This window comes from Diplotaxodon limnothrissa, linkage group LG20, assembly GCF_057381915.1.
Source record: "Diplotaxodon limnothrissa isolate DT_005_m linkage group LG20, D_limnothrissa_male_GT1.1, whole genome shotgun sequence".
Taxonomy (NCBI): domain Eukaryota; kingdom Metazoa; phylum Chordata; class Actinopteri; order Cichliformes; family Cichlidae; genus Diplotaxodon; species Diplotaxodon limnothrissa.
The window spans coordinates 30,728,979-30,755,550 of record NC_140615.1 but is presented as its reverse complement, the minus strand read 5'-3'; the positions used below and the strand labels follow the sequence as shown (position 1 = coordinate 30,755,550).

At 44.6% G+C, this 26,572-nt stretch overlaps 1 protein-coding gene across 1 annotated transcript; it reads right to left on the bottom strand.

Moving 5' to 3' along the window:
- Window positions 1-1,774: 1,774 nt before the first annotated feature.
- Window positions 1,775-13,158, bottom strand: efhd2 (EF-hand domain family, member D2). Its single transcript, XM_085344475.1, has 5 exons — window positions 13,077-13,158; window positions 12,677-12,978; window positions 6,145-6,292; window positions 5,910-6,044; window positions 1,775-4,517 (listed from the first exon to the last, which is right to left on the bottom strand). Exons 2-5 carry the CDS (start codon window positions 12,961-12,963, stop codon window positions 4,386-4,388), a joined length of 702 nt encoding a protein of 233 aa, XP_085200601.1. The 5' UTR covers window positions 12,964-12,978; window positions 13,077-13,158; the 3' UTR covers window positions 1,775-4,385.
- Between the last annotated feature and the right edge of the window lie 13,414 nt (window positions 13,159-26,572).

Here is a 26,572-nt window from a genome sequence, read left to right as displayed (position 1 = left end):
CAACATCTGAACATTACCTGATGCTGAAGTGAAACAGAGCAGACCTCTTGTCAGAGGTTATTTTTGAAAAAACAAAACAAAACAAAACTGTGGGCAACAATTCTGAACTGCAGGAAACCGATTTTTTATGGTGAGCTGGTTTTGAAGTACACTCAGAGAAATGACCTGCTCAGCATTACATAAATCCTATTTTCAGTATATGCTGGTCAGCTAGCTAAGTCTTTTCTTTACTTTACCTTTGTATTTCTCCAGCTTCTCGTGTTCCTTCTTCCTGATGTTGCTGTCATTGGGAACCGCTACATCTATCACTACAGCCATGTTCTTCTGCTTGTCTACCACCACTATGTCTGGTTGGTTAGCCACCACCATTTTGTCCGTTTGTATCTGGAAGTCCCACAGGATCTTAGCTCGGTCATTCTCCATCACCCTTGGGGGCGTCTCCCATTTTGACCTCGGGACTTCCAGGTTATACTCAGCACAGATGTTCCTGTACACTATGCCGTCCACTTGGTTATGGCGTTCCATGTATGCCCTGCCTGCTAGCATCTTGCACCCTGCTGTTATGTGCTGGATTGTCTCTGGGGCATCTTTACACAGCCTGCACCTGGGGTCTTGCCTGGTGTGATAGACCCCAGCCTCTATGGATCTTGTACTCAGAGCTTGTTCCTGTGCTGCCATGATTAGTGCCTCTGTGCTGTATTTCAGTCCAGCTTTGTTCAGCCACTGGTAGGATTTCTGGATGTCAGCCACTTCCTCTATCTGCTGGTGGTACATACCGTGCAGGGGCCTGTCCTTCCATGATGGTTCCTCCTCTTTCTTGGGTTTCTGCTGCCTGAGGTATTCACGGGTCAGTTGGGGCCATCTTCGTGATGTAATCGTGGATGTTTGTTGTCTCATCCTGGACCGTGGTGGTGGTGTGGATCAGTGAATCAATGTCTCGTTCACTCTTGATGTCATCCATGTAGAGAAGGTGACTGACAACTGCTCCGTTCCGTAGTTGGTATCCGTAGCCAGCCTTGTCAATGATCTCACTACGTCATACCCAGCCCAGGGGCTCAATATCTTTCATGTTTGTTGGAGGTGATACTGAGCATTTTTGCCCAACCGCATGTCTGAAACCAAATTTTCACCAGACCTGACACGTGTGCAAAATTTCACGAGTTTTTGAACATGTTTAGGCCCTCAAAAAGCCAATTCATTTGCAGAAATGATAATAATAACAATAAAAGCTGCAAGCAGCGATGGGTGGGCCCTCGCACACATGAAAATGGCACAAAATGTTAACAAATTCCTGTTGCACATGGCTCCAAGAAACTTTTTTGTACATCTTGATAGCTTACATGTGGGTGCCAAAATTCAGACTCACAGATCAAGCAGGGGCTTCGGTTTTGAAATTGTCTAGGAGGAGCTGTGGATTTATTTTGAAATACTCAGTGAAAATGACCATATAACATGAGAGCCTTCGTCAAGTTGGAGGTCTGTGACAGGTTACATGAATTTTTTTAAGCTTAAAGCACAAAGCTGCTGTAACTCCAAGACACATTTGTCCAATCTCCACCAAACTTCACAGGCATGGTGAGAGTCCAGCCCTGAACAGACTGATATGCAGTTTGTATGCAATACTGAGAGCGCCACCTACTGGGAACAGGAAATACTCAGACGGGTATAATCATAATCTAATTGAGACAAATTTGTCCCAGCAGTCAGCTAATATGACAAATTCTCAAATTTAGATAAATATAAGAACACATTGTTGACTTAAAATGACATTTTATTGGTATTGGGGTGAGTGTAGTAAACTAATAAGACAAATAGAGGAGGAAAAAGCAGTGATGCTGGCACATTTGGGAAGAACTGTAACTTCAACTGATTGGTCATTTAACAATGATTTCCTTATCTGTTCATCTTTAATCTGACGTTATCATGGCAGTTTACCTGGTAAGAAGTAAACCATCTTCCTTACGTGGTTAACCCGTAAGGTTTGTCCAAAGTTGCCTGGATAAGCCAAAATCCTGCTCTGTAGTATTTGGCTCTGGTGAGTCATTTCAACACGTTTATAAACTAAAGCATTAATTTCAGTTTATTAACTGTGTGTCTATCATGTCCTTCCTGATGCTGAAAAACAAACATTTTCCAAAGTACAGGGTAAAATTGCTCATACTGGAGATTTCAAAACCTTATTCTTTTAAAATGTGCATGCAAGTATCCAAGCTGGGTTTTTTCAGCAGTTTAGGTTGTTGGGTAATTTTCACTTTGTGCCCCCTAATACCAAATGATGGCTGCTTCCAGCTGGGTAAAGGCACCACATAGAGCACCTGTGGGAAGTGATTTGGTGGTTTTTTTTCTCCCAGCTGGATGGCAGGTTGGACGAAACACAGCGTAGCTCCATTAGATTATTTTTCAACAATGTGCCTCATACAGTATAAAACAGCCTCTTTAAAAGTATTAATGCTTGTACTACACTAAAAGAGCTGCAAAAGCACAACAGTAATCCAGCTGTTAAACATGTCATTCCAATTGAAAAAAATATTTAAGAACCAATCTGTTTCAATAGTCCCGTATGAAGAATAAGAAAAGTATATGAACAAATCACTTAACTAGACGCCCCAAAAATACTTTACGAAGAAAGGGCATTGTATCAGAATTACATACATCTTGCAATCACAGTTCACATTATAAGCCATGTAGGACAGTAATTTGGAAATGTGAGCAGAAACCCATACTAACATCATGAATACGCACCTCAGACCATAAATGATTCATGTGAACAAATGTCACACGATAAATTAAGTCTTTTTAATCAAAATATACCAGGGATGTGTATGAATAAATGAATGCTAATTCATTTGAGAAAACAATTTAAAGAGTAATTTGAGTAGGTGAACTTAGGCTGTAGCACCAAGTTTAACTTTACTTCACATATTGGAAGTTTAACAGAAAAAAAAGAAAAGAAAAAATGCAATCAACTAATTTAGCAACGCAAGAATTATAAAAATAAAATAAAAATTAAGAACACAAACACACAGGCCTAGAGACTGCTCGACAACCCAGAAACCAGCGATCGCAGTATTCCCCAACCAGTCTGGGGTGGTCGCTGGCAGTAGTTAGATTTGTCACAAAGCCTTGTAGAAGGCTTGATTATTATAGTTTACTGGGCTCCACTTGGTTCCAAGTAACATATCCTTTGCGAATCATATGGCGAGTGTGGACTTCAAAGAAGTATAACCAGACAGCTCAGCCATGATGTCTGCAGCTGTCCGTCTCCACAACAGGCTTTAGACTCTGACGGAGACGATGACTGATTACTTATTCCTGTTATACAGTCTGCTGCCTGGAGCGCATGTTAGTGCATTAAATTCTCCACAGACGAGTCTGTGTGGTCACAAAAAAAAATCTGGCAAGTGCCCAGATGTCTGCTTGGCCCCCATCTGATGATGACATTTACAGAGCTCTGACCAATCACCTGTGGATAAGGTGATGCACTGAAACCTTCCTTGTGATTGGTCACTAACAGGTCTCTACAGTCTTACATCGTTACCTTGGAAGAAACAGAGCTGTCTACTAAAAGCAAACTACTTGCCAAGAAGCAGTGAAACTGTACAAGGGTGACAACTTAGAACCAGACGTTCAAAGCAGAAGCTGCACCTTTGAAACATGTTTTAACATTAAGGCACAATTTTTATCAGTTTTTGGTTGCGTCACATTTTTAAGTTTCACTACGACTTGGTGAGTCGCAGTATGAACCAGGAAAGATATTTATATGATACACACTTTATCATGAACCTGGTTTTTGTTCTTATGCCTTTCATTTACACTTCAGGATAAATCATTTTGATAGTCTGATGGCACATGTGGTTAAATCAAAGCAGAATACAGTAAGGTCACATCATTCACAGCGGTTAGCAGCAAAGTTGGTGAATAAAACAAAGAAGGCTGATTGAATGAAAAAAAAAAATAAAATAGTGCTACAAAAATATTACCTAATTTCTAAAATAACTTCATTTTAAATCTCTGTAGTACACGAAGCATGACACTAAGGAATGATGACCACTACAGCTGTCCCGAGGCTTCTCAAGACCAAGTTACAACCCTGGTATTGGACCATACGACTCTTTGTGCAGTAAAAAAAAAAAAAATGTAGAGCATTACATTGAGTGTCTCTCTTCTAAGACTGTGCAGTACTGAGTGTGGAAATTATGACAAATGTTAGAACTGTGTTTAGTAACTTGAAATTTTGATGTTTAAGAGGCTTAAGAGACTGATTTTAAGAGGGCAATACTGATATTTCATATTGTAGGATTTCTATTATTATTATTAAGACTAAGAGTCTTCAATCTACCAATTTGAAAACTGACAGCATTAGTGATTTAAAGGTCTTGAAGGAGTTATTTGAAAGCTGACTGCAGTTCTTTGAATGCGGCTCGTCTTTGTTTCTGCTCCTCAGCTTGCTTTTTCTTGACCTCTTGTTCCTGGCGGATCTCTGACTCAAATCGGTTGGATTCATTGATGGCCTTGACCTGTTCAACAGAAAAACACAAAGCTGCCTTAGTAAAGAAGTGAGAATCACAAAATAAAGAAGAGAATCCTCTGACCTCTAAACAACAGCTTTCAGGGTTTTCATCAATCTACTATTAATTTGTACCTTTAGTTTTTAATCAGTGAGTGAAACGCATACACATGTGACATAAATGCTGAGTCATGTCAAGATGAGGTGATAGACTCAACCACTGGAAAATATTCTACTTCCTTGCTTGAAATGCTTTTGCAGCACATCTTGGATTACTGCCAACACTTATTACCACACACCAGTGTGTGAATGGGTGGATGACTGGATATGTAAAGCGCTTTGGGGTCCTCAGGGACTAGTAAAGCGCTATATAAATACAGGCCATTTACCATTTATTACAAAGCACAGTCCAATCAGTAGCAGAGGATCAGTTTTTCATATTGGTGTGTAGAACTCACACAGTCAAACTCACACAGCCACTAATCACAACGTTGCATGTTAAGGCAGAGATCAACAACAAGGTCAAAAAATAAACACATTAAAAGTAAGATAAAAAAAAATAAAACAAGGAGAAATGTCTTAAAATGAACAACTACAGGAAGATTAATCTACACGAGGTCTGTCAGCTTTAAGCGACCTGAGGTACGAGGTAACGGCCTGAGACCAACTTCCTGAATTCAGATGACAAAACATGTCCAGGATGGATAATAAGGCAGAGGCCAGCCACCCTTTGGAGAAAGCTCATATCTGCAATCTCATCCTCTCAGTCACTACCCAAAGCTTGTCACCATAGGTGAGGGGCATAGATCGACTGGTAAATCCAGAGCTTCGCTTTTACTCAGCTCTCTCTTCACCACAAGAACCGATCCTCAATCGGTGAACAAGACTCGGAGATACTTAAACTCCTCCACTTGGTCAGGGATGAGTTCCTGCCCCAGAGTGGGCACTCCACCCTATTCAGCTGAGGACCATGGATATAATAATAATACTTTAAATATTTTCCAAGGGTCTCTTGTGTTCAATGTGGAAACAAGATTGCCCACAAATAACGCTCTCGCCAAATAATTAGTCTTGATTTCAATTATTTGTATGTTTTTAGGAGGTGCAATGCATCCCTGTTTCTCTGTGCCACTAATGAAATGATGTGTTTTTCACTAGAAAGTTGGGAATCATCTGGTTCAAATTTCTGTGTAGAGTTTGCACAGTTTCTCTCTGAGTTTGCTCCAGGTACTCTGGATTCTTCCCATAGTTTAAAGAAATACATACTAGGTTAATTGGTGATAAACTAAATTGACAAAAGACGCTGATGAAAGTTAAGTGCAATGACGAGGTGACATGCAATGATCAGAAAGACTAGGAAAATTCTATAGAATAAATCCTACTCTATTCCATTTCAACTTACTTTAGCTTCAAAAAAGGTCTTGGCTCCTTTGACCCCCTCTGTAGAGACGTCAATTTCAGAGAGGCGAGCAAGGGCACAGAGGCCGCTGTCCTCTGCCAGCTCTCCTGCTGCTGCCTTCCTGAAAATCAGTAGGAACTGTGGAAGACAAGAACAACAAACAGATACTGATAGAACAGGAACTTCGATTCTGACTTTTAATTTAATTTAAAAAAAAAAAACAACTCTCTTGCTTCACCTCTCTGAAGCTGAGCTTGTTGTCGAGGTCTTCATCCACCTCTTTGATCATATTCTTCAAGCCGATGTGCGTCTGCGGAGCTCCAAGCTTCTCCATCATCAGCTTCAGCTCCATTAGGTCAATGTAGTTGTCCTTACCAGCATCATACCTTGACAGAATTAAACAGAAGAACAACTGTTGCTACATTTGCTGAAAGAGTTCATGCTGGTTCTGACAGAAAGATGACAGAATACGCAGTGCATCACAGTCAGGGAGGAAATTATTTGAACCCCTGCTGATTTTGTAAGTTTGTCCACTAACCAGTCTACAATTTCAGTGGTAGGTTTATTTGAACAGAAAAAAATCCAGAAAAATGCATTGCAAAAAAGTCATAAATTGATTTGAATTTTCATGAATGAAATAAGTATTTGATCCCCCATCAATCTGCAAGTTTTCTGGCTCCCAGGTGTATTTTATACAGGTAACAAGCTGACATTTGGAGCCTTTTCAGCTCGTTACCTGTATAAAAGACAGCTGTCCATAGAAGCAATCAATCGATCCAGATTCCAAACTCTGCACCATGGCCAAGACCAGAGTTTTCCATGGATGTCAGGGACAAGATTGTTGACCTACACAAGGCTGGAATGGGCTACAAGACCATCGCCAAGCAGTTGGGTGAGAAGGTGACAACAATTGGTGCGATTATTCGCATATGGAAGAATCATATAATAACTGCCAGTCTCCCTTGGTCTGGAGCTCCACACAAGATCTCACCTCGTGGAGTTTATGATAATAAGAACTGTGAGGAACCAGCTCAGAACTACTCGGAAGGAACTCCATCAAACATGGAGGTAGAAACGTGTTTTGGGGGTGTTTTTCTGCCAAGGGGACAGAACAACTGCATCACATCAAAGGGAGGATGGATGGGGTGAGAACCACCTTCCTTTAGCCAGGGTACTGATAATGGGTCGTGGGCGGTTATTCCAGCATAACAATGATCCAAAACACACAACCAAGGCAACAAAGGATTGGCTCAAGAAGAATGTTAAGGTCAATATTAAGGTCTCGGAGTGGCCTAGTCAGTCTCCAATCCCACAGAAAATCTGTGGAGGGAGCTGAAGGTTAGAGTTGCCAAACATCAGCCATGAAACATTGATGTCTTTGCAGATCCTCTGCAAAGACGAGTGGGACAAAATCCCTCCTGAGATATGTGCAAAGAAAAAAAAAAAAAAAAAAAAAAAAAATCTGACCTCTATGATTACCAGCAAAGAGGGGCAGCCATCTGGCATAGCCGGTTGAGGGTAAAAGAAGACAACCAGAGATTAATAATAAATAATTATTAAATGCAGAGTGGTGGATAAGCTAGGGATGTTCCTAGTGATCAATCACTTTGTCAACTAAACAAAGAAAAAAGTTTTAGTCGTCTAAAACTAGGAGGCACTCAGATATTAAGGTGCACTTGAGAACCGTCTAATAGAGCATATGAACAAACTAATAACCAAAGGTATTTAAAACTATTTATCACATTTTTCAGTAATGACTTTGTCGCACCGTGACTTAAATGAGGGGCTTATCTGGAGTCAGGTCCAAGGGGCAGCAGCAGGGAATGAGGCGACATTTGGTGAAATGCAGAGAAGGCTGGACATATTGCTAATCCATCACCCAATGAGCAAGTGGTTTGGTGATGGTGGGAAGGAAAAACTCCTTTTTAACAGGAAGAAACCTCCAGAACAACCAGGCTCAGGGAGGGGCGGGGCCATTTGGCGCAACCAATTAGGGGTGAGGGGAAGAAGACAGGGGCAGCAGGGTGGCACGGTGGTTAGCACTGTTGCCTCACAGCAGGTCCTGAGTTCAATTCCACCATCAGGCCGGGGTCTTTTTGTGTGGAGTTTGCATGTTCTACCTGTGTTTGCATGGGTTCTCCCACAGTCCAAAGACATGCACTTAGTAGGGGATAGGTTAATTGGAAACTCTAAATTGCCCATAGGTGTGAATGCAGGAGTGAGCGGGAATGTTTGTCTCTGTCTACGTGTTAGCCCTGCGACAGACTGGTGAGACTTGCAGGCCATACCTAACCTTCCTGTATACCAGGGGTGTCCAACTCGAGGCCTCGAGAGCCGGTGTCCTGCAGGTTTTAGATCTCACCCTGGGTCAACACCCCTCAATCACATGATTAGTTCGTTACCAGGCCTCTGGAGAACTTTAGGACAGGTTGAGGAGATCATTTAGCCATTTCAATCAGCTGTATTGGATCAAGGACACATCTAAAACCTGCAGGACACCGGCCCTTGAGGCCTGGAGTTGCCCACCCCTGCTGTATACTGTGCCAGCCACTTGGTTATGGCATTGCTAGGGACATCGTTACACAGCCTGCACCTGGTTTCTTGCCTGGTGTGCTAGAGCCCAGCCTCTATCAATCTTGTGCTTAGGGCTTGTTCCTATCTTTCATTCCAGCCATTGGTAGGATTTCTCAATATCAGCCACTTCTTCTATCTGCTGATGCTGCATGCCGTGCAGGGGCTTGTCCTCCTATGATGGTTCCTGTTCTTGCTCCTCTTCTTTCTCAGTTTCAGCTGCCTAAAGTATTCACTAAGCACATAATCAGTTATAGCCATCTTTCTGATGTACTCATGGATCTTTGTTCTGTGGTTCTGAACCCCTAATGTGTTTTAATTTGCTGTAAGAAGAGACATGGTGATATTCATAGGGGAGCACAGTTAGGGGGCAAGTTAAACATGCACTGGAGCCTGGAATAGGAGGTATGCCCACAGGGAGCAGAAACTGAAGGAGTGTCAGAAATAGTTGTTGACTAATTGACTTTGTTTAAAAATAATAATAAAAAAAAAAAAAACCTGACAGATTAGTTGACTGCCAAACAATCCTTAGTTGCAGCCCTACTCTGCACCTTACTAAATATCCCCTAAATAAGTTAAAATTACATTGTTAATTTGTTGTACAATGATCTCATAAAAGCAACAAGATGAAACATGTTGTTAAAACAAAGGTTTTCTATGGAATTATGTTTCTTCACCCTGAGTTGCAAAAGAATTTAACTTTCTCCGTCTCCAAAAAGGAACACCGTTGATGATAACTGTAACAAATGTGCAGTAGGGGGAAGTGGCACACACGGTTTAAACTAAACACATTTACACAGCAGCTTATCAGTTCAAACTGGAATGTTTGAACTAATAAGAACTAATCCATTAGTTCTCACAGCTAGAATTACTCATGAATGGGGAAACGTCTTCTCAGTTTTTTAATCAATTTAGAGAATCCTGCAAACATGTAGTTGTTCCTTAGTGTGTTAAGAGGGTAAATACACTGTTAAATGTAATTAAACTGTTAAATCTTAAACTAACTGTTAAATTGCAGTTAATGTCAGAGTAGAACGCTTGCATGTACACGCCAGCCTCTATCAACTTGTATAGTGGGTGCAAGTTTTCTTCCTGCAACATACAAATGTGATTTTGTTTCAGGAGAATGTATTTTCCTTATGTTGATGGCATGAAAATGTTTGGATATTCTGCAAAATTACGTGATTTGATTACGTGACCATCTCACAAAAAAGCGGAACAGCACCCCCATCGTGTTTCTACGTCAGTACGTCCGGTCATTTCATGTCATTTTTAACCTTCATTGTAACTGCATCCAGTTAAGGAGAGCACCACTCTTTAAACAAAAATGTTTTTAACTCCCAAGACAAATTTACAAGAACAAACTGTAAAGCCCTGATGTCTCAGGAACAGTAAAGAGTTTATGCCATAAGCAAAAAGCACTTAAGTGGCCTAGACAGGCCGAGACAAGATAGAAACTTGAAGAATCTGGGTTGGGCATTGCAAAGAAGCAGCCATGACTTGTGAACATGCAAACATTTCTACCCCGATCTGATTTTTACTGTACTACAAAATTCTTAAACTATGTTTTCTTTGTTCTTTTAAAACAAAGTAGCAAAAAACAAAACTTGATAAATGTTATGAGCTTGAAACAATCTTTGAATGTGGTGTTGGAATGACCATGTCAAGATTCTTCCTGCTGAGAATTTTAAATGTGATTTCTGGCATTTGCAGCAGGCAAATGGCATTTAGTTTAATTACATCTAAGAGAAGACGGACAGTTCTACACTACATTTCCAAAACAGGGCAACTCAATCAAAATCATCAAGGATTAACATTTCAGAGGAGGCTGCTGCAAAGTACATTTCATGAAGAAAGAGTAGTTGAGTTTACTGAAATTAAATGTTTGCAACATCTGGAAGAGGGTTCAGGCCAGCACACGTGAGACTGCCATGGGCTCCTGATGTCTTCCATAGGCAGAACTTCCTTTTTATTTTAGGTAAATCTCTTATTTGCAAAGACTCATAAAATGAGGACTGGTCTCCTAATACACCTCATAACGGTCAGACCTGCATGTAACAGGTTATTAACAATACTTGCTTCCTTTAAGTGCCATCTTTGAGAAATACCATATTGCTTATCACTATTATGCAGATGATATCCAGCTCTATTTTGAGCTAAACGACGATCTTGCTCTGTCTCTGAATAGCCTCCGAGAATGCATGTCTGAGGCCAAGAAGTGGTTGTTGTCGAATTCTCTTATCCTTAATGAGAAGAAAACCGAGATTATGATTTTTGGTAGTAATGCCCTTCGTGCCAAACTCCGGGATGCCTTTGGTTTTCTTAGTTGTTCTCTCTCTGATACTGTCAGGAATCTGGGTGTCTTATTTGACAGCTCCTTTTCATTTGACAAACAAGTGTCTGCTGTTGTCAGATCTAGTTTTTACCAGCTTCGTCTTATCTCTAAGGCTAGGCGCTATATCCCGCATAAAGATCTCGAAAAGCTCATCCACGCCTTTGTAACGTCGAGGCTAGACTATTGTAATTCACTTTATTGTGGTCTCCACTCTTCCCTTTTACAGAGATTACAGACAGTTCAGAATGCTGCAGCTCGCATTCTAACTAAAACCAGCAAGTTTGCCCACATTACTCCTGTCCTTGCCGATCTGCACTGGTTGCCTGTCAAATATCGTATTCAATTTAAAATTTTGTTGTTTACTTTTAAAATTACTAACAACACTGCACCCAGCTACCTTAAGGACCTTTTAAACCCTTATGCTCCTGCCAGGGCTTTAAGGTCATCGTCACAGTTACTGCTGGCTCAGCCCAGATCTCGACTTAAGACTAGAGGTGATCGATCGTTTGCTCTTGTTGCACCTGTGCTTTGGAACAATCTCCCGATTGGCATCCGGGCATCTGATTCTATTCATTCTTTTAAATCACAGCTTAAAACATATCTTTTTAAACTTGCCTTCTCCACCTTTTAATTGCTGGTTTGTTTGTTTGTTTGTTTGGTTGCTGTGACCTATTGACCTCTTGTATTAATTCCCTCCTATCTTTCTATTGGTGTTTTTTATTATGGTGGTACAGCTTTTATCTTGCTATTACCCATGTGCTGTAGTCATTCTTATTGGTAGCTTTTATCTATGAACATAACTCCTTATTTTTTTTTTATCCGTTATCAATGTTTGAACCTTTTATTGTTTTATGTAAAGCACTTTGGTATGCCCAAGGCTTTTAAATGTGCTCTATAAATAAAGATTGTTGTTGTTAACAAGACTCATGCAAAGCTGTGTTTGTGGTTTAGCCATTTATGGTCTTCTGTAAAACAACATTACCATTAACTGTAAATAACAACTAATTATCAGTCAGCACTATGTCAGACAACAACAACTAAAAATGAACTTCTTAACCTGACTTGAGTTGCCTCCATGTTTCTTTTTGGTTGTTTTTTTGTTTTTTGTTTTGTTTTGGTTTGTTGTTTTTCCATAACTTGTGTATCTGCAAATATACACATTCTGTATTTTTCATATGAAAGAAACTATACTGTGGTGGGGCTTGCTAATTTCTTGTTTTTGATTTATGTATGTTATGTTTTGTTTTACTTCATATGTTTATATGTTTCATATGTTGTTTGTTTAATTTAAGACAAAAAAAAAAATTAAATGAATGAGAGGTAAAACTTGAGGGGGTAGGGACAAATAAGTAAATACTTCAGCCTACTCCTTTTCAAACAAATAATGGAATGATATTTTGTAATGATTGTGAAGGCACATGTTTGAAATGTTTGAAATAAAAATGAACTGAACTGAACTGAACAGTGATGATGTGACATTTTTTTAATTGTTCTTTTGCAAATGTGTGAGTGTAGGCATTACTGTTCACCCTGGAAATCACATATGAAGGATAATGCAGACAGCCAAAGAAACAGCGCGCATATATCTATATCCATATTTATATCCATAGGGAGGAAGACAGACACAGTTGTTTATTCTGTCATTTGTAGTAGATGGATAAGGCAAGTTATTTCCTGTTTAATTACGATTTGAGCTACACCAGCAAACTGTCAAGTCAACTTCCTTAATCTCAGTGCGTAATCTCAATGCTACTTCCTTGAAAACCAGTGCCCAGTAAAATGACATTAAAATGGGGGCAGCGCTGTCTATAGGCATTTCCAAATTATAGCTCAATTTAACAGGGGGATATTGTGAAACACTCACGTTTTGAACAAAGTTTCCATATCTTTGATCTGCTTTCGAGAGAACTCCTTAAACTCAGTGTAGGGGTTGAAGACCTTCATGCTGGGTAGGGAGTGTTCACCAATCCCCTCGTTCAGCTCTTCTCGCCGCAACAGTTTAGCGCCCAGCTCCGAGTTTGCGTTGGCCGTATTCGCTTTCTCTTCCGAACCAGTGTGCTGTCCGGGAGCATCCACGGCGACAGGATCCTCGGATCCTTCTTCTATCTGCAGCCGACGGCTGAGTTTGGACGAGAGCTCATCTGTGGCCATTTTCAAACCAGGAAACTAATAATCAAGAGACGGACACATGTCTGATAAACGTTTTACAGCCAGAGAATACAGAAACAATACAGAATGTATGTCAAAATCACAAAAACACTCACCTTTCTTTATTTTTCTGTCAAATAATGCAAAGTTAACATAAATATCTCCACTCCAGAATGTACAGGACGCCAGATAACTGTTCAGTACGCTGTCACGTTTATCACCACACCTTTTAAAGTGGCAGTTAGCGTAGTTGTAGGACGGGCGTGTTTTCAGACTGTCGTGCTCAGAAGCCACTAAAGCCTTTTAAGCCTCGAATAGTGTCCTGAATTTTACAAAAACACAGGCAGCCCCTGTGTTCTTTTCTTTAAAAAAAAAAAAAGTAAAAGAAAAGAACATTAAAACACACCTGGCTGTATTTCATTATCTCACCATGTTGCTCCACTCCTGCGTGTCTTCACCTTTCTGCACTCCTAGTTATCCTTCTTATCTATGTTTTATTTATTAGTTTTAATAACATAACATCCGACAATGTACCACACCGGGAAAAGTCCCATAGTCCTTTTAACCAATGGGAAAAAATGACTTATGATTATTTTAAACGTAACTCAAGCAATAAACCAGTGTTGTGTTTACACATATAAACAACTTAGCAGAGAACCAATTTTGGAACTTGTAACTATGGTACTGACGACAAACAACACATAGTTGTTCCACTTTCTTTAGCTGAATGGTGTTATCTCTGGTATTTCAGTTTGACAGGCGTTAAACGGTATTTTTGCACCAACGAGTTGATTTACAAAAAGAACTTGGCATATCTCGGCCTGGTGTGCAGTGTGAGCTTAAAAGCAAAACTGCCCACTGCACACAAACAAATAAACAATAATAAGAATTGTAAGACACACCTAGACACAGTCAATATGTTCAAATTTGCTCATTTATTTACACAAGCTTTTCCACGGCACAAGCCTGTGAAATGACATTCACTACCCATGTGTATGCTTTGCACACTTTGTTTCTCCTTCGCACAGCATGTCCTGCTTGCGCTGTCACACTCCCACTCTCCTCTTCCACAGACCAGCTTCTGACACTGCTTTTTAGCCTCGTCATAAGCTGCTCTGCCACCTACTCTCTTACCAGATACTAAAAATAAGGGAGGCATGATTAGAAAGATAGTCCAATCTCACTCATAAATGTAGACATTAAAATACTTTGCAAAGCCCTTGCAAGAAGATTAGAAAAACTCACTCCATTCATAAATACATGCTGATCAAACAGGTTTTATCAAGGCAGACACTCAGCCAATAATACACAGAAATTAATTAAGGTAATAGATTATTGCTTTGATTCATTATTCATAAATTGGATCAAAACACTATACAGCTCTCTAAATACATCTGTTAAGACAAATTATGTTACATCCCAGAGCTGTCTAAATCTAAAGAGGTGCACCAGACAGTGGTCCATTTTCATCAAACCACTAGCAGCAGCAAAATGTAGATATTAAAGGAATTTAAACTGAAAATACAGACCATAAGATAAGCCTATATGCTGATGATGTATTGCCTTTCCTTCTGAAGACAATAACATTCATAGATAAGTTCTCATCCATATCAGACTACCCCATTAGCTGGAGTAGATCAACAGTTCTACATCTGAGCTGCGAATTTCAGAACACCTCCACCAGTCCACTACAATTAGGTAACATTAGATAATTAGGTATAGATTTTTCGACCAGGCTCTCACACTTGGTACAATTGAATCATATTCTCCCACTAAGAAGAAGAAGAAGATCCCACGCATTGGAATACTTTACTCATATCACTCATGGGAAGAGTCGCACCACTTAAAATGATGGTTCTGTTTCAAATAGACAACTGGTTCTTGCTGATCTCGAATAAACTCTTTACTGCCTGGTTTAAGTCACTAGAAAAAAACCATCACGTATAAGTTTGAAAACTCTATTAAAGCCAAAAAAACCAAAACAAACAATGGTGGTCTACAACTACCAAAATTGTATTACTCCTTCTTGACCAATAGATTGCTTTATCTTTTGAAATGGATCAAATCAAGCTCGCCTGTGGCTGCACCTAGAAGAAGCATTGTGTGGGAAAGTGAAAATCTCTAGTCTGCCTTTCATAAGCCTAGAAAGCATTAAGCATCATAACTGCTTTAAAAGCCTTAACATAAACACCTCTCTGACAGCCTGGTGGGAATTTTTAATAAATAGCTCATTCTTGACTTATCCCATGTAAACTAACATCTATTTAACAATCCAGACATCTGCCAGAAACTTGCTGGTCTGCGTCCTTTGAAAGCTCTGAGGAGGGGAGGTCCATGGAGGTTTCCAGAATGTCTGGGGTATAATAGCAGGCCAGAGGGCAGGCAAGCAGACAAGGAGGTGAAGCAGATGTCCAGGTGAGACCAAACTGTGAGAAACAACAACCTCTAAATTCAAGGAGAACAAGGTTACACAGGGAAAAGCAGGTAGAGGAGGTCTACAAGTCCAGAGGTTCTGGCAGAGGTTATGTGAAGACTATCCACATGGTTTAGTTGCTGTATCCCAACCTCACTGAAGCTGAGCATCTTGGCTGACGTAAGTGAATTAGATAGGGAAACAAAAACATCACATATAGTCCTTACTGCCCTATGCATTGCTAAGAAAATTATCCTCATAACTGCAAATGAAAAAAAAACCAGTTTGTGTATTACTCAATGCAGAATTTTACTTCTAGATCACATTAGTTTGGAAAAAACGTCTGTCTCCTCGAAAAAACAAAAAAACAAAAAAACAAACTACTGGATGAATTTATTTCTTATTGGTCTGCACTGATCAGTTCCTTTACTCAGTTGGGGGTGGTCGGCTATAGTCACATTTCCCTGTGTGGCTTGCAGGTGGCTGGGGGTGAACTCTAGGTCTAAGGAAGTCTGGCAGTTTTCTGGGGTCCTAAAGGTTGCAGCTGCTGTTTTGTGGCATACGTATGTCTGCTTTGGTCGGTGGTGGTGGGTGGCTGTGAGGAGTGCTGCCTTGTAGTCTTGGGATGTGGGGCCTGGGGTGGCGGGTGGCTGGTCTCCCTTGCGCAGGTCTGGGTGCAGGGCCCAGGATGGACCAGTTGAGCGGATGGCGTCACAACGGGACCCACACACAGATTCAATCACAGACACCAAGGATACAGTTCTCACACAAGCTTTAGTGCAAAACGTAAAAGTAAACAATGGCACAAGGAGAGATTGCTTAATGTGCTGGGAGGAGAAGACTAGGGAGAATCTTGTGGCTTACTTGGCAGGAGGAGCGGAAGAAGCTCCTGGGAGAAGTAATATTGACCGGGTGAGTGTCCAGAGAGATGGGAGTGTGAAGTGAATCCAACCTGGTTTGTACAGTGATCCAGAGCAGTGGAAGGCAGGAAGGCGGTGAAGCATGATCCAGAAAACCTGAAGCAGCCTGAGAATTTCCAAAATGGTGACCAGCATCCGGGTAGAGATGCAAACTGCACACAATGTGAGAACAAGGTAAGTTAATTATAGACGTGACTTGTGAAGCAAAGGTGGCCTGTTACTAACACGGGTTAGATAACAAACTGGCGAGGAACAGATGTGGACATTGGTCTTAAATACTGCCTGTTGATACTCCTGGATCAATGACAGGTGAGCATAACGGCCACCGTGCAGGGGAAAGCACAGCGTTCGATAATGTCGACCATAATATCCTATTAGAGCCATTAGAGCACGCTGTAGGTATTACAGGTACTGCGCTGCAATGGTTTGTATCATATCTACAGTGGGGCAAAAAAGTATTTAGTCAGCCACCGATTGTGCAAGTTCCCCCACTCAAAATGATGACAGAGGTCAGTAATTTGCACCAGAGGTACACTTCAACTGTGAGAGACAGAATGTGAAAAAAAAATCCATGAATCCACATGGTAGGATTTGTAAAGAATTTATTCGTAAATTAGGGTGGAAAATAAGTATTTGGTCACCTCAAACAAGGAAAATCTCTGGCTCTCACAGACCTGTAACGTCTTCTGTAAGACGCTTTTCTGTCCCCCACTCGTTACCTGTATGAATGGCACCTGTTTGAACTCATCATCTGTATAAAAGACACCTGTCCACAGCCTCAAACAGTCAGACTCCAAACTCCGCCATGGCCAAGACCAAAGAGCTTTCGAAGGACACCAGGAAAAGTATTGTAGACCTGCACCAGACTGGGAAGAGTGAATCTACAATAGGCAAGCAGCTTGGTGTGAAAAAATCAACTGTGGGAGCAATCATCAGAAAATGGAAGACATACAAGACCACTGATAATCTCCCTCGATCTGGGGCTCCACGCAAGATCTCATCCCGTAGGGTCAAAATGATCATGAGAACGGTGAGCAAAGATCCCAGAACCACACGGGGGGACCTGGTGAATGACCTGCAGAGAGCTGGGACCAAAGTAACAAAGGTCACCATCAGTAACACACTACAACGGCAGGGAATCAAATCCCGCTGTCAAGAACCGAAGTTCAACACACAAGCTGGACCCAGGAGCAGAACACACACACAGCGGTACGAGAGAAAAAATAAACTTTATTATAACTGAGAGTGTCCCGGGAGAGTAGAAGGGAGAAAACGCACGGAACCAGAGAAACCGAGGGACCGGGAGAAGAATCGCGCAGGAAACGCCGAGAGCGGGACCGTGGGAGGCTGAAACAGAAAAAGAAAAAAGGATTATTGGGGTGCGGGTAAACCGGCAGCATACGAGGGGAGGTAGTGTACGCGTCTTACGATGATAGCGGGGCCAAGGGAACCGGAGGGAGGGGTGAGGGTCCGTGGGGAGAAGCTCCAGAAAGGGCGAGGCGGCTGGGGTTGATCGTGATCCAAATTCTGGACAGGCAGGTGGACAGGCTGGTGACTCAAAACACGCCGAGCAGTGATCTGGGTATACAAGGCAGAGTTAGTACTAGTTCACACGGATAGGATTGCCTAAGGACTTTCCCGTAGGTGTGCGTTACCGCTGAAAGACGATTACGGACTGGCGTGGAGCAGCAGGCTGGGCAGGATTAAATGGTCCACCTGGCGATCGCCTGGGATGGGATGCAGGTGTGGAGTCAGCGGCCACGCCCACGGGAGTGGGCATCCCATCAGCACCTCAGACGCCAGGCCGCGGACCATGACAGTACCCCCCCCTCAAGAGTCGCCCCCAGGCGACAGGCCGGGACCCCGCCTGCGGAGAGAAGCATGGAAAGCAGAGATGAGGCGAGGGTCCAGAACGAAGGAGCGCGGGACCCAGAGGCGGTCCTCGGGGCCGTACCCCTCCCAATCCACGAGATACTGCCAGCTGCGCCCGCGCCAGCGCGCATCCAGGATACGCCGGACCGCATAGGCCGGATGGCCGCCGACGAGCCGGGCGGGAGGAGGGGGCGCGGAAGGAGGGCACAGGGGGCTGAGGCGGACTGGTTTAAGCTGAGACACATGGAACGTGGGGTGCACACGCCGGGAGGCTGGAAGCCGAAGCCTGACCGCCACCGGGTTGATGACTCGGCCCACCTCGTATGGCCCGATGAAACGGGGAGCCAGTTTGCGGGACGTGCCCCGGAGTGGGATGTTCCCAGCAGCCAACCAAACCTTCTGTCCCGGCTGGTAGTCAGGGGCTGGGGCGCGGCGACGATCGGCGTAGTGCGCATGTCGTTCCTTCGCACGCAGGAGGGCGCTGCGAACGCTGCGCCATACACGTTGGCAGCGCCGAAGGTGGTGTGGAGCCGACGGGACGGAGAGAGTCAAGTCCTCTTCAGGGAAGAGCGGAGGCTGATATCCGAGAGACGCCTCGAAAGGTGATAGACCGGTGGAGGACGAGGTTAGAGTGTTGTGGGCGTACTCCACCCAGGGCAGGTAGGTAACCCAAGAGGAGGGGTTTTGACTGGCCACGCACCGTAGCATAGTCTCCAGTTCTTGATTGAGACGTTCAGTCTGTCCGTTGGATTGCGGGTGGAAGCCGGAGCTTAGGTTAACCTTGGCGCCGAGAGCAGAACAGAAGGTCTTCCACACCTGTGAGGTGAACTGGGGACCTCGATCGGAGACAATTTCCAAGGGGATTCCGTGGAGCCTGAACACATTAGCAACCAACGACTGGGCAGTCTCAGCGGCTGAGGGCAGCTTGGCTAGCGGGATGAAGTGAGCGGCCTTGGAAAACCGATCTACAACGGTGAGAATGACACGCTTTCCGGACGAGGCAGGGAGACCGGTAACAAAGTCGAGGGAGATGTGAGACCAGGGCCGGTGGGGTGTAGTGAGCGGGTGGAGCTGGCCTGCGGGGCGCTGGGTGGATGACTTATTACGGGCGCAGACGGCACAGGCAGACACATAGTCCCTCACGTCCCTTATTAGCGTTTTCCACCAAAAATGTTTCTTGAGGAGGTGCGTCGTTCTGTTCACGCCTAGGTGGCACGTGAATCGTGCTGTGTGGATCCAGTGGATGACAGCTCCACGGGCGGCAGCAGGAACGAAGCGCCGTCCGGGTGGTCCGGTCCCTGGATCGGGGTCTCCCGGGAGAGCTCGGCGAATGGTCTCCTCTATTTCCCAGGTGAGGGCGCCCACCACGCAGGTGGCGGGTAGGATGGTGGCGGGGGGAGTCGCTTCGCTGTCGGAGGAGTACTGACGGGAGAGCGCATCGGGCTTGGTGTTCCGCGATCCTGGACGATAGGAGAGCGTGAAGTTGAAGCGGGCGAAGAATAGGGACCAGCGAGCTTGGCGTGGATTCAACCTCTTGGCGGTTCTCAGGTACAGGAGGTTCTTATGGTCTGTCCAGATGAGGAAGGGCTGAGCGGCCCCCTCCAGCCAGTGGCGCCATTCCTCTAAAGCGAGTTTAACGGCTAGCAGTTCCCTGTCGCCGATGTCATAATTCTTCTCTGCGGGGGTGAGTCGGCGTGAGAAGAAGGCGCATGGCCGGAGCTTATTCAGAGGCCCAGACCGCTGGGAGAGAACCGCTCCCACTCCCGCATCAGACGCGTCAACTTCTACAACAAACTGCTTAGCAGCGTCTGGGTGGGTTAGGATGGGTGTGGAAGTGAATAACCGTTTTAACTTAGCGAAGGCTGCGTGGGCTTCAGGGGACCAGGTGAAGGGCACTTTGGGTGAGGTGAGCTGGGTGAGCGGCGCTGCCACCTGGCTGTAGTTCCGGATGAAGCGGCGGTAAAAGTTCGCAAACCCCAGGAAGCTCTGAAGCTTCTTCCGTGACTCCGGAACCGGCCATTCCAACACTGCCTTGACTTTCACCGGGTCGGTCTTCACCTGCCCACCTGCTAGAATGTAGCCCAAGAAGGAGATGGATGAAACGTGGAACTCACATTTTTCCGCCTTGACGTACAACCTGTTTTCGAGCAGCCGTTGTAGTACGCTTCTCACATGGATGTGATGTTCTTCGGGTGTTTTGGAAAAGATCAGAATGTCATCTAGGTATACGAAAACAAACACATTTAGGAAGTCCCGTAACACGTCGTTGACTAGAGCTTGAAAAACCGCCGGGGCGTTGGTTAGTCCAAACGGCATCACCAGATATTCGAAATGCCCCAGTGGGGTGTTGAAGGCGGTCTTCCACTCATCACCCTCACGTATTCGAACCAGGTGATAGGCGTTCCACAGATCCAGCTTGGTGAAGACTGTGGCTTCCTGGAGTGAGTCAAAAATAGAATTAATTAGTGGGAGGGGATATTTATTCTTGATGGTGATGTCGTTAAGACCCCGGTAATCGATGCAGGGGCGAAGCGTCCCGTCCTTCTTTCCCACAAAGAAAAAACCCGCAGCGACAGGGGAGGACGACGGCCTGATTCGTCCTGCCGCTAGCGACTCTTGGATGTAATTCTCCATGGTTTCTCTTTCGGGGCGAGACAGGTTATACAGTCTGCTAGAGGGCAGCGAAGCTCCCGGGAGTAAATCAATGGCACAGTCATAAGGACGGTGAGGAGGTAGTGAGAGCGCCTCGTCCTTACTGAACACCTGCCGAAGATCGTGATATTCGGGGGGCACGGAAGAGAGGTCCGGTGCGGGTGGCGGGGTTGAATTTCGTTTCGTTGAGGCGGAGGGAACGGCCGACCCCAAACAGTTCGCCAGACAGAACACACTCCAGCTCGCGATCCTCTTTCCGGCCCAATCGATGCGAGGGTTATGTTTCTGTAGCCAGGGGTAACCTAAGATAAGCGGGGTGTCAGGAGCGGGAAAAGTGAAAAAGGAAAGCTGCTCCTGGTGATTCCCTGATGTGACTAACTGTACGGGTGCAGTTTGGTGGGTGATATAAGCAAACACTTGATTATTCAACGTGGACGCAGGGATGGGCGGCTTGAGTGGCGTGAGGGACACAGCTAATTTCTTAGCCAGTCTCTCATCCATAAGATTCTGTTCCGCCCCGGAGTCTACCAGCGCGGAGCATGTAAAGGTCTGGTTATTAGTTACGAGGGTAACGGACAGTAATAATCGGGGTTTAGTAGTGCTTAACGTGCTGCCCACCCGTATCCCCGGACTTACCGGTGGGCCGGGTCGTTTGGGCGGACCGGGCAGACAGCGATGCGGTGACCGGGCCTCCCACAGTACAGGCATTCTCCAGCCCGAAATCGGCGTTCCCTCTCCTCCGGAGAAAGCCGAGAGCGTCCGATCTGCATGGGTTCGGGCGGGGGAGGCGACGGAGAGCGCGCACACGCAGCCGTGGGCGTGGGCGGAGAAACACTGATCCCGGGGCGCAATACGGAGCCCATAGGTTTAAGCCGCCGCTCGGCATCCCTCTCCCGCAGGCGTCTATCGATCCTACGGGCGAGGGAAGCCAATTCTTCGAAGGATTTAGTCTCTTCGTGAAAAGCTAGTTGGTCCTTCATCTGGTCGGTTAGTGACCGTAAAAAAACCCCACGGAGAGCTGAATCGGGCCAACCCACGGCGACCGCTCTGGTACGAAACTCGACTAGGTACTCCGCGATACTGCGCCGCCCCTGACGGAGCCCCAGCAACTTCTGTGTGGCGTCATCTTCCGAGACCGGAGGGGAGAACGTAGCCCGGAACTCCTCCAGGAAATCATCGTAATCACAATCACGAATGGAGTGAGATGTTAAATAGGCCTCAGCCCACGTTAAAGCACGTCCCCGTAATAAACCTACAAAATAGGAGATTTTAGCTGCATCCGTGGGGAAGGCGTGTGGCGTGCGGCTGAAGAACAGGGAGCATTGAAAAAGGAACCCCCCACACAGGTCTAACTCCCCGTGGAAGGGCTCCAAAGGCGGAGGCGAAACGCCGTGGGGCACGGGATCGGGCGGCTTGGTTCGCAGCTGTTCCCGAGTGTCACTGAGCTCTTGGTAGCGGTCCTGGAGCGATTGAAGCTGCTGGTCGTGGCGACCGAGAATAGCGCCCTGCTTATTAATGGCGGCACGGAGTGGATCTGCTGGGTCCATACTGGCCAGTCCGTACTGTCAAGAACCGAAGTTCAACACACAAGCTGGACCCAGGAGCAGAACACACACACAGCGGTACGAGAGAAAAAATAAACTTTATTATAACTGAGAGTGTCCCGGGAGAGTAGAAGGGAGAAAACGCACGGAACCAGAGAAACCGAGGGACCGGGAGAAGAATCGCGCAGGAAACGCCGAGAGCGGGACCGTGGGAGGCTGAAACAGAAAAAGAAAAAAGGATTATTGGGGTGCGGGTAAACCGGCAGCATACGAGGGGAGGTAGTGTACGCGTCTTACGATGATAGCGGGGCCAAGGGAACCGGAGGGAGGGGTGAGGGTCCGTGGGGAGAAGCTCCAGAAAGGGCGAGGCGGCTGGGGTTGATCGTGATCCAAATTCTGGACAGGCAGGTGGACAGGCTGGTGACTCAAAACACGCCGAGCAGTGATCTGGGTATACAAGGCAGAGTTAGTACTAGTTCACACGGATAGGATTGCCTAAGGACTTTCCCGTAGGTGTGCGTTACCGCTGAAGGACGATTACGGACTGGCGTGGAGCAGCAGGCTGGGCAGGATTAAATGGTCCACCTGGCGATCGCCTGGGATGGGATGCAGGTGTGGAGTCAGCGGCCACGCCCACGGGAGTGGGCATCCCATCAGCACCTCAGACGCCAGGCCGCGGACCATGACACCCGCAGTGCCAGACGTGTTCCGCTGCTGAAGCCAGTGCATGTCCAGGCCCGTCTGAAGTTTGCCAGAGAGCACATGGATGATACAGCAGAGGATTGGGAGAATGTCATGTGGTCAGATGAAACCAAAGTAGAACTTTTTGGTATAAACTCAACTCGTCGTGTTTGGAGGACGAAGAATACTGAGTTGCATCCCAAGAACACCATACCTACTGTGAAGCATGGGGGTGGAAACATCATGCTATGGGGCTGTTTTTCTGCCAAGGGGACAGGACGACTGATCCGTGTTAAGGACAGAATGAATGGGGCCATGTATCGTGAGATTTTGAGCCAAAACCTCCTTCCATCAGTGAGAACTTTGAAGATGAAACGAGGCTGGGTCTTCCAACATGACAATGATCCAAAACACACCGCCCGGGCAACAAAGGAGTGGCTCCGTAAGAAGCATTTGAAAGTCCTGGAGTGGCCTAGCCAGTCTCCAGACCTCAACCCCATAGAAAATCTGTGGCGGGAGTTGAAAGTCCGTGTTGCTCGGCGACAGCCCCAAAACATCACTGCTCTCGAGAAGATCTGCATGGAGGAATGGGCCAAAATACCAGCTACTGTGTGTGCAAACCTGGTAAAGACCTATAGTAAACGTTTGACCTCTGTTATTGCCAACAAAGGTTATGTTACAAAGTATTGAGTTGTATTTTTGTTATTGACCAAATACTTATTTTCCACCCTTACGAATAAATTCTTTACAAATCCTACCATGTGGATTCATGGATTTTTTTTTTTCACATTCTGTCTCTCACAGTTGAAGTGTACCTCTGGTGCAAATTACTGACCTCTGTCATCATTTTAGGTGGGGGAACTTCCACAATCGGTGGCTGACTAAATACTTTTTTGCCCCACTGTATCTAATAGACTCCAGTTTGTTGGAGAGTCTTCTTCACACACTGACGTTAATTATGGAGTTCCACAGGGTTCAGTGCTAGGACCAATTCTGTTTACATTATACTGCCTCGGGGAAGCATGTATGATCAGATTATTATGCATGCTTCCCATTAATGGCCTCATATTACCACATCACCCTATTAGAGCACATCACTCTCACACTGCAGGTTTCTTCTGTTAATTTGTGCATTTTACTCTGTGAGAGGAAGTTCTCACTCACTTCCTGTATTTATAGCTTCCTGTTTATTGTTGACTTCACAGAAAGGGACAAGATGAAGAGAGGGAAGAAAACTGTTGTCATTTAATAGAAGTGCATTTTAGGGTTTTGTTTGCTTTAGTGTTGTATGTAATATTGTAAAATGTAATGTACACTTTAGAAGTGTGTGTTTTGTTGCTGGTGAAAAGTGAGTAAGAGGATGATTATAATATTTAGTCTCATGTATGTGTCTTACATGGATGACTGTATTCTATTTGTATGGACTAGCCCATTGGAGGCAATTTTGTTTGTATAGCTTGAGAGTATTTAAACAGAAGAACTTAGTTGTTCAAGAGACGAGGACCAGGTCAGTGTGCATGTGAGATTCATTTTGATTGGTTTAAGTTTAGTTATGTTTATTTGTCCAAGGCAGCTTTTGAGTTATTGATTCTTGTAAATATTTTTTGTCACAATGTTTGCAAATAAATCACCTGCTACATTGGACAGCATCTGTTTCCTGATCTTCTTCAGCCACTTTGGCCAAGCCATCTCAGTCATTTTGCAGAATTTAATTTCTTGCTCTTTTAGTTGTTCGGCTGTTTTGCAGGGTTATACAAAAATGTTTTCATGAGCTTTTGACTGAGATTCTGAGGTTTCTAAAGCTACGACTGATGTCTGTATTTAAAAAGACTTTGTGTCACATCATACTAAACCTGTTCCCAGGGGCAAGAGGGACTTAAGAAGTTAATAAGTTGTATTTGGGGAACTCCTGACTGAGGTTTCCCTGAGTCAAATCACCAAGAACAATGACTAAGGAGTCCCTGTTTCTCTGCTCCACACAGCATTTGCTGAGCAAACAAGCACTGGGCTTGAGGTTGCATGTACACACAGACCAGAATAAATTAATAAAACTCATGTGGGGAGATTGCAGTGAATGAAAAAAAATATTCCAGATGACTGTCACCAAAGCAGTTGCTAACAGGAAGTCATATGATTGTTGGGTTCTCTGTTGTATTACTGTAGGGTCTACCTTACAATACAAAGCACATTTTTGGCAACTGTTGTTGTGATTTGGTGCTGTATAAATAAAAATGAAACTGAGCTGAAAGCAGTGTTTCTGAATAACACTGAGCATCTTCTTCAGTGTTATTCAGTCCCATCTTTGTTGAGTCCTCCAGCAGTTCCTAGAAAACAAGTTAGATGCGTAAAGGTAGCATGTGTCAATTTCATGCTGACAATGTTTCCATCCTTGGCTACAGCTCTGAGAAGAGTCAAATCAGAGCCAACCCAGCTAAGGTCCAAGCAGTTCTGGATTGGCCAGAGCTAACCACTTGAAAACATCTTCAGCGCTGCCTCGGCTTCTCTATGTCTTTTATGTTGCTTCAGTTGTCCAGTCTTAGAATATACATTGGCCACGCATGTCAAAATTCACCTGTCATCCAGCCAAAGTTCAAGTTGCTACAATGTTGTCATATACAGACAACATTGTAGCAACATTTACCCATAATGTGAATCCTTAGACAAACAAAAGTCTCAGAGACGTCTGAGTGGCTGTCTGCCACCTGTCTTCAAAACAAAACTTCTCCCACTCTCCCAGTTGGTCTGCTGCATCATACCTGGAAGTGCCACTGGTCCCATATTGCACTGGATTTTGCTACCTGACTGCCTCCATCTGCAGGTAACACTGTCGTTCTCACAACTGACCGTTTTTCACACGCTGTGTACTTCATTACTCTCCCTAAGTTCCTCTCTGGCCATGAAACCCCCCACATCGGTTTACTTAGAAATAACTCAGGAAGTAAAAGTTATCAGCAATATTTTATTATCTTAGACAAATGCATTTATATGATATTCCGGTGCATACTCCATACCAGTTTTGAGTGTTCAAAAATCAGGCAGGTGGTAGTGTGCTCTGACTCGGCAGCTGTTCTTTCAAGTCTACAATCATTTTGTTCGAAGACAAGGCAGGGCATGCTGTATGCTATTCTGGAGACTATAAGAAGGATAAGGTGTTGTGGTGGCAATATTCACTTTCTTTGGGTGCCAGCTCATGTAGGGATCAGTGGAAATGAAAAGGTGGATAGGTTGGAAAAAAAGAGCGTTGACTAAAAATAGGACTGAGATGGCAATTACAAGCAGTGGATCTGAAGCAAAAGCTATTGTTTGGAGGCAGGTTGTTAAGGAGTGGCAGACGCGGTGGGACTCGGGAAGTAAGGGCAGACAATTGTATCATCTTAAGAAGGAGGTGGCAGAGAGTAGGTTGTATAGGGGTAATAGGAGAGATGAGGTGGTCATTACCAGGCTTAGACTGGGACATTGTGCATTAAATAAAACACTACAGATGATAGGAGAACATGAGACGGGGCTTTGTGGAGTGTGCCAGGAGGAGG

What these genes read in the sequence shown, in the direction of transcription:
- efhd2 (XM_085344475.1), bottom strand. Translation starts at nt 12,963, where the DNA reads ATGGCCACAGATGAGCTCTCGTCCAAACTCAGCCGTCGGCTGCAGATA. An exon ending in ATGGAAACTTTGTTCAAAAC is followed by an intron (nt 6,293 to 12,676) that starts GTGAGTGTTTCA and finishes AATTCTGTCAAG; the next exon opens with GTATGATGCTGGTAAGGACA. An exon ending in ACAAGCTCAGCTTCAGAGAG is followed by an intron (nt 6,045 to 6,144) that starts GTGAAGCAAGAG and finishes TGTCTTCCACAG; the next exon opens with TTCCTACTGATTTTCAGGAA.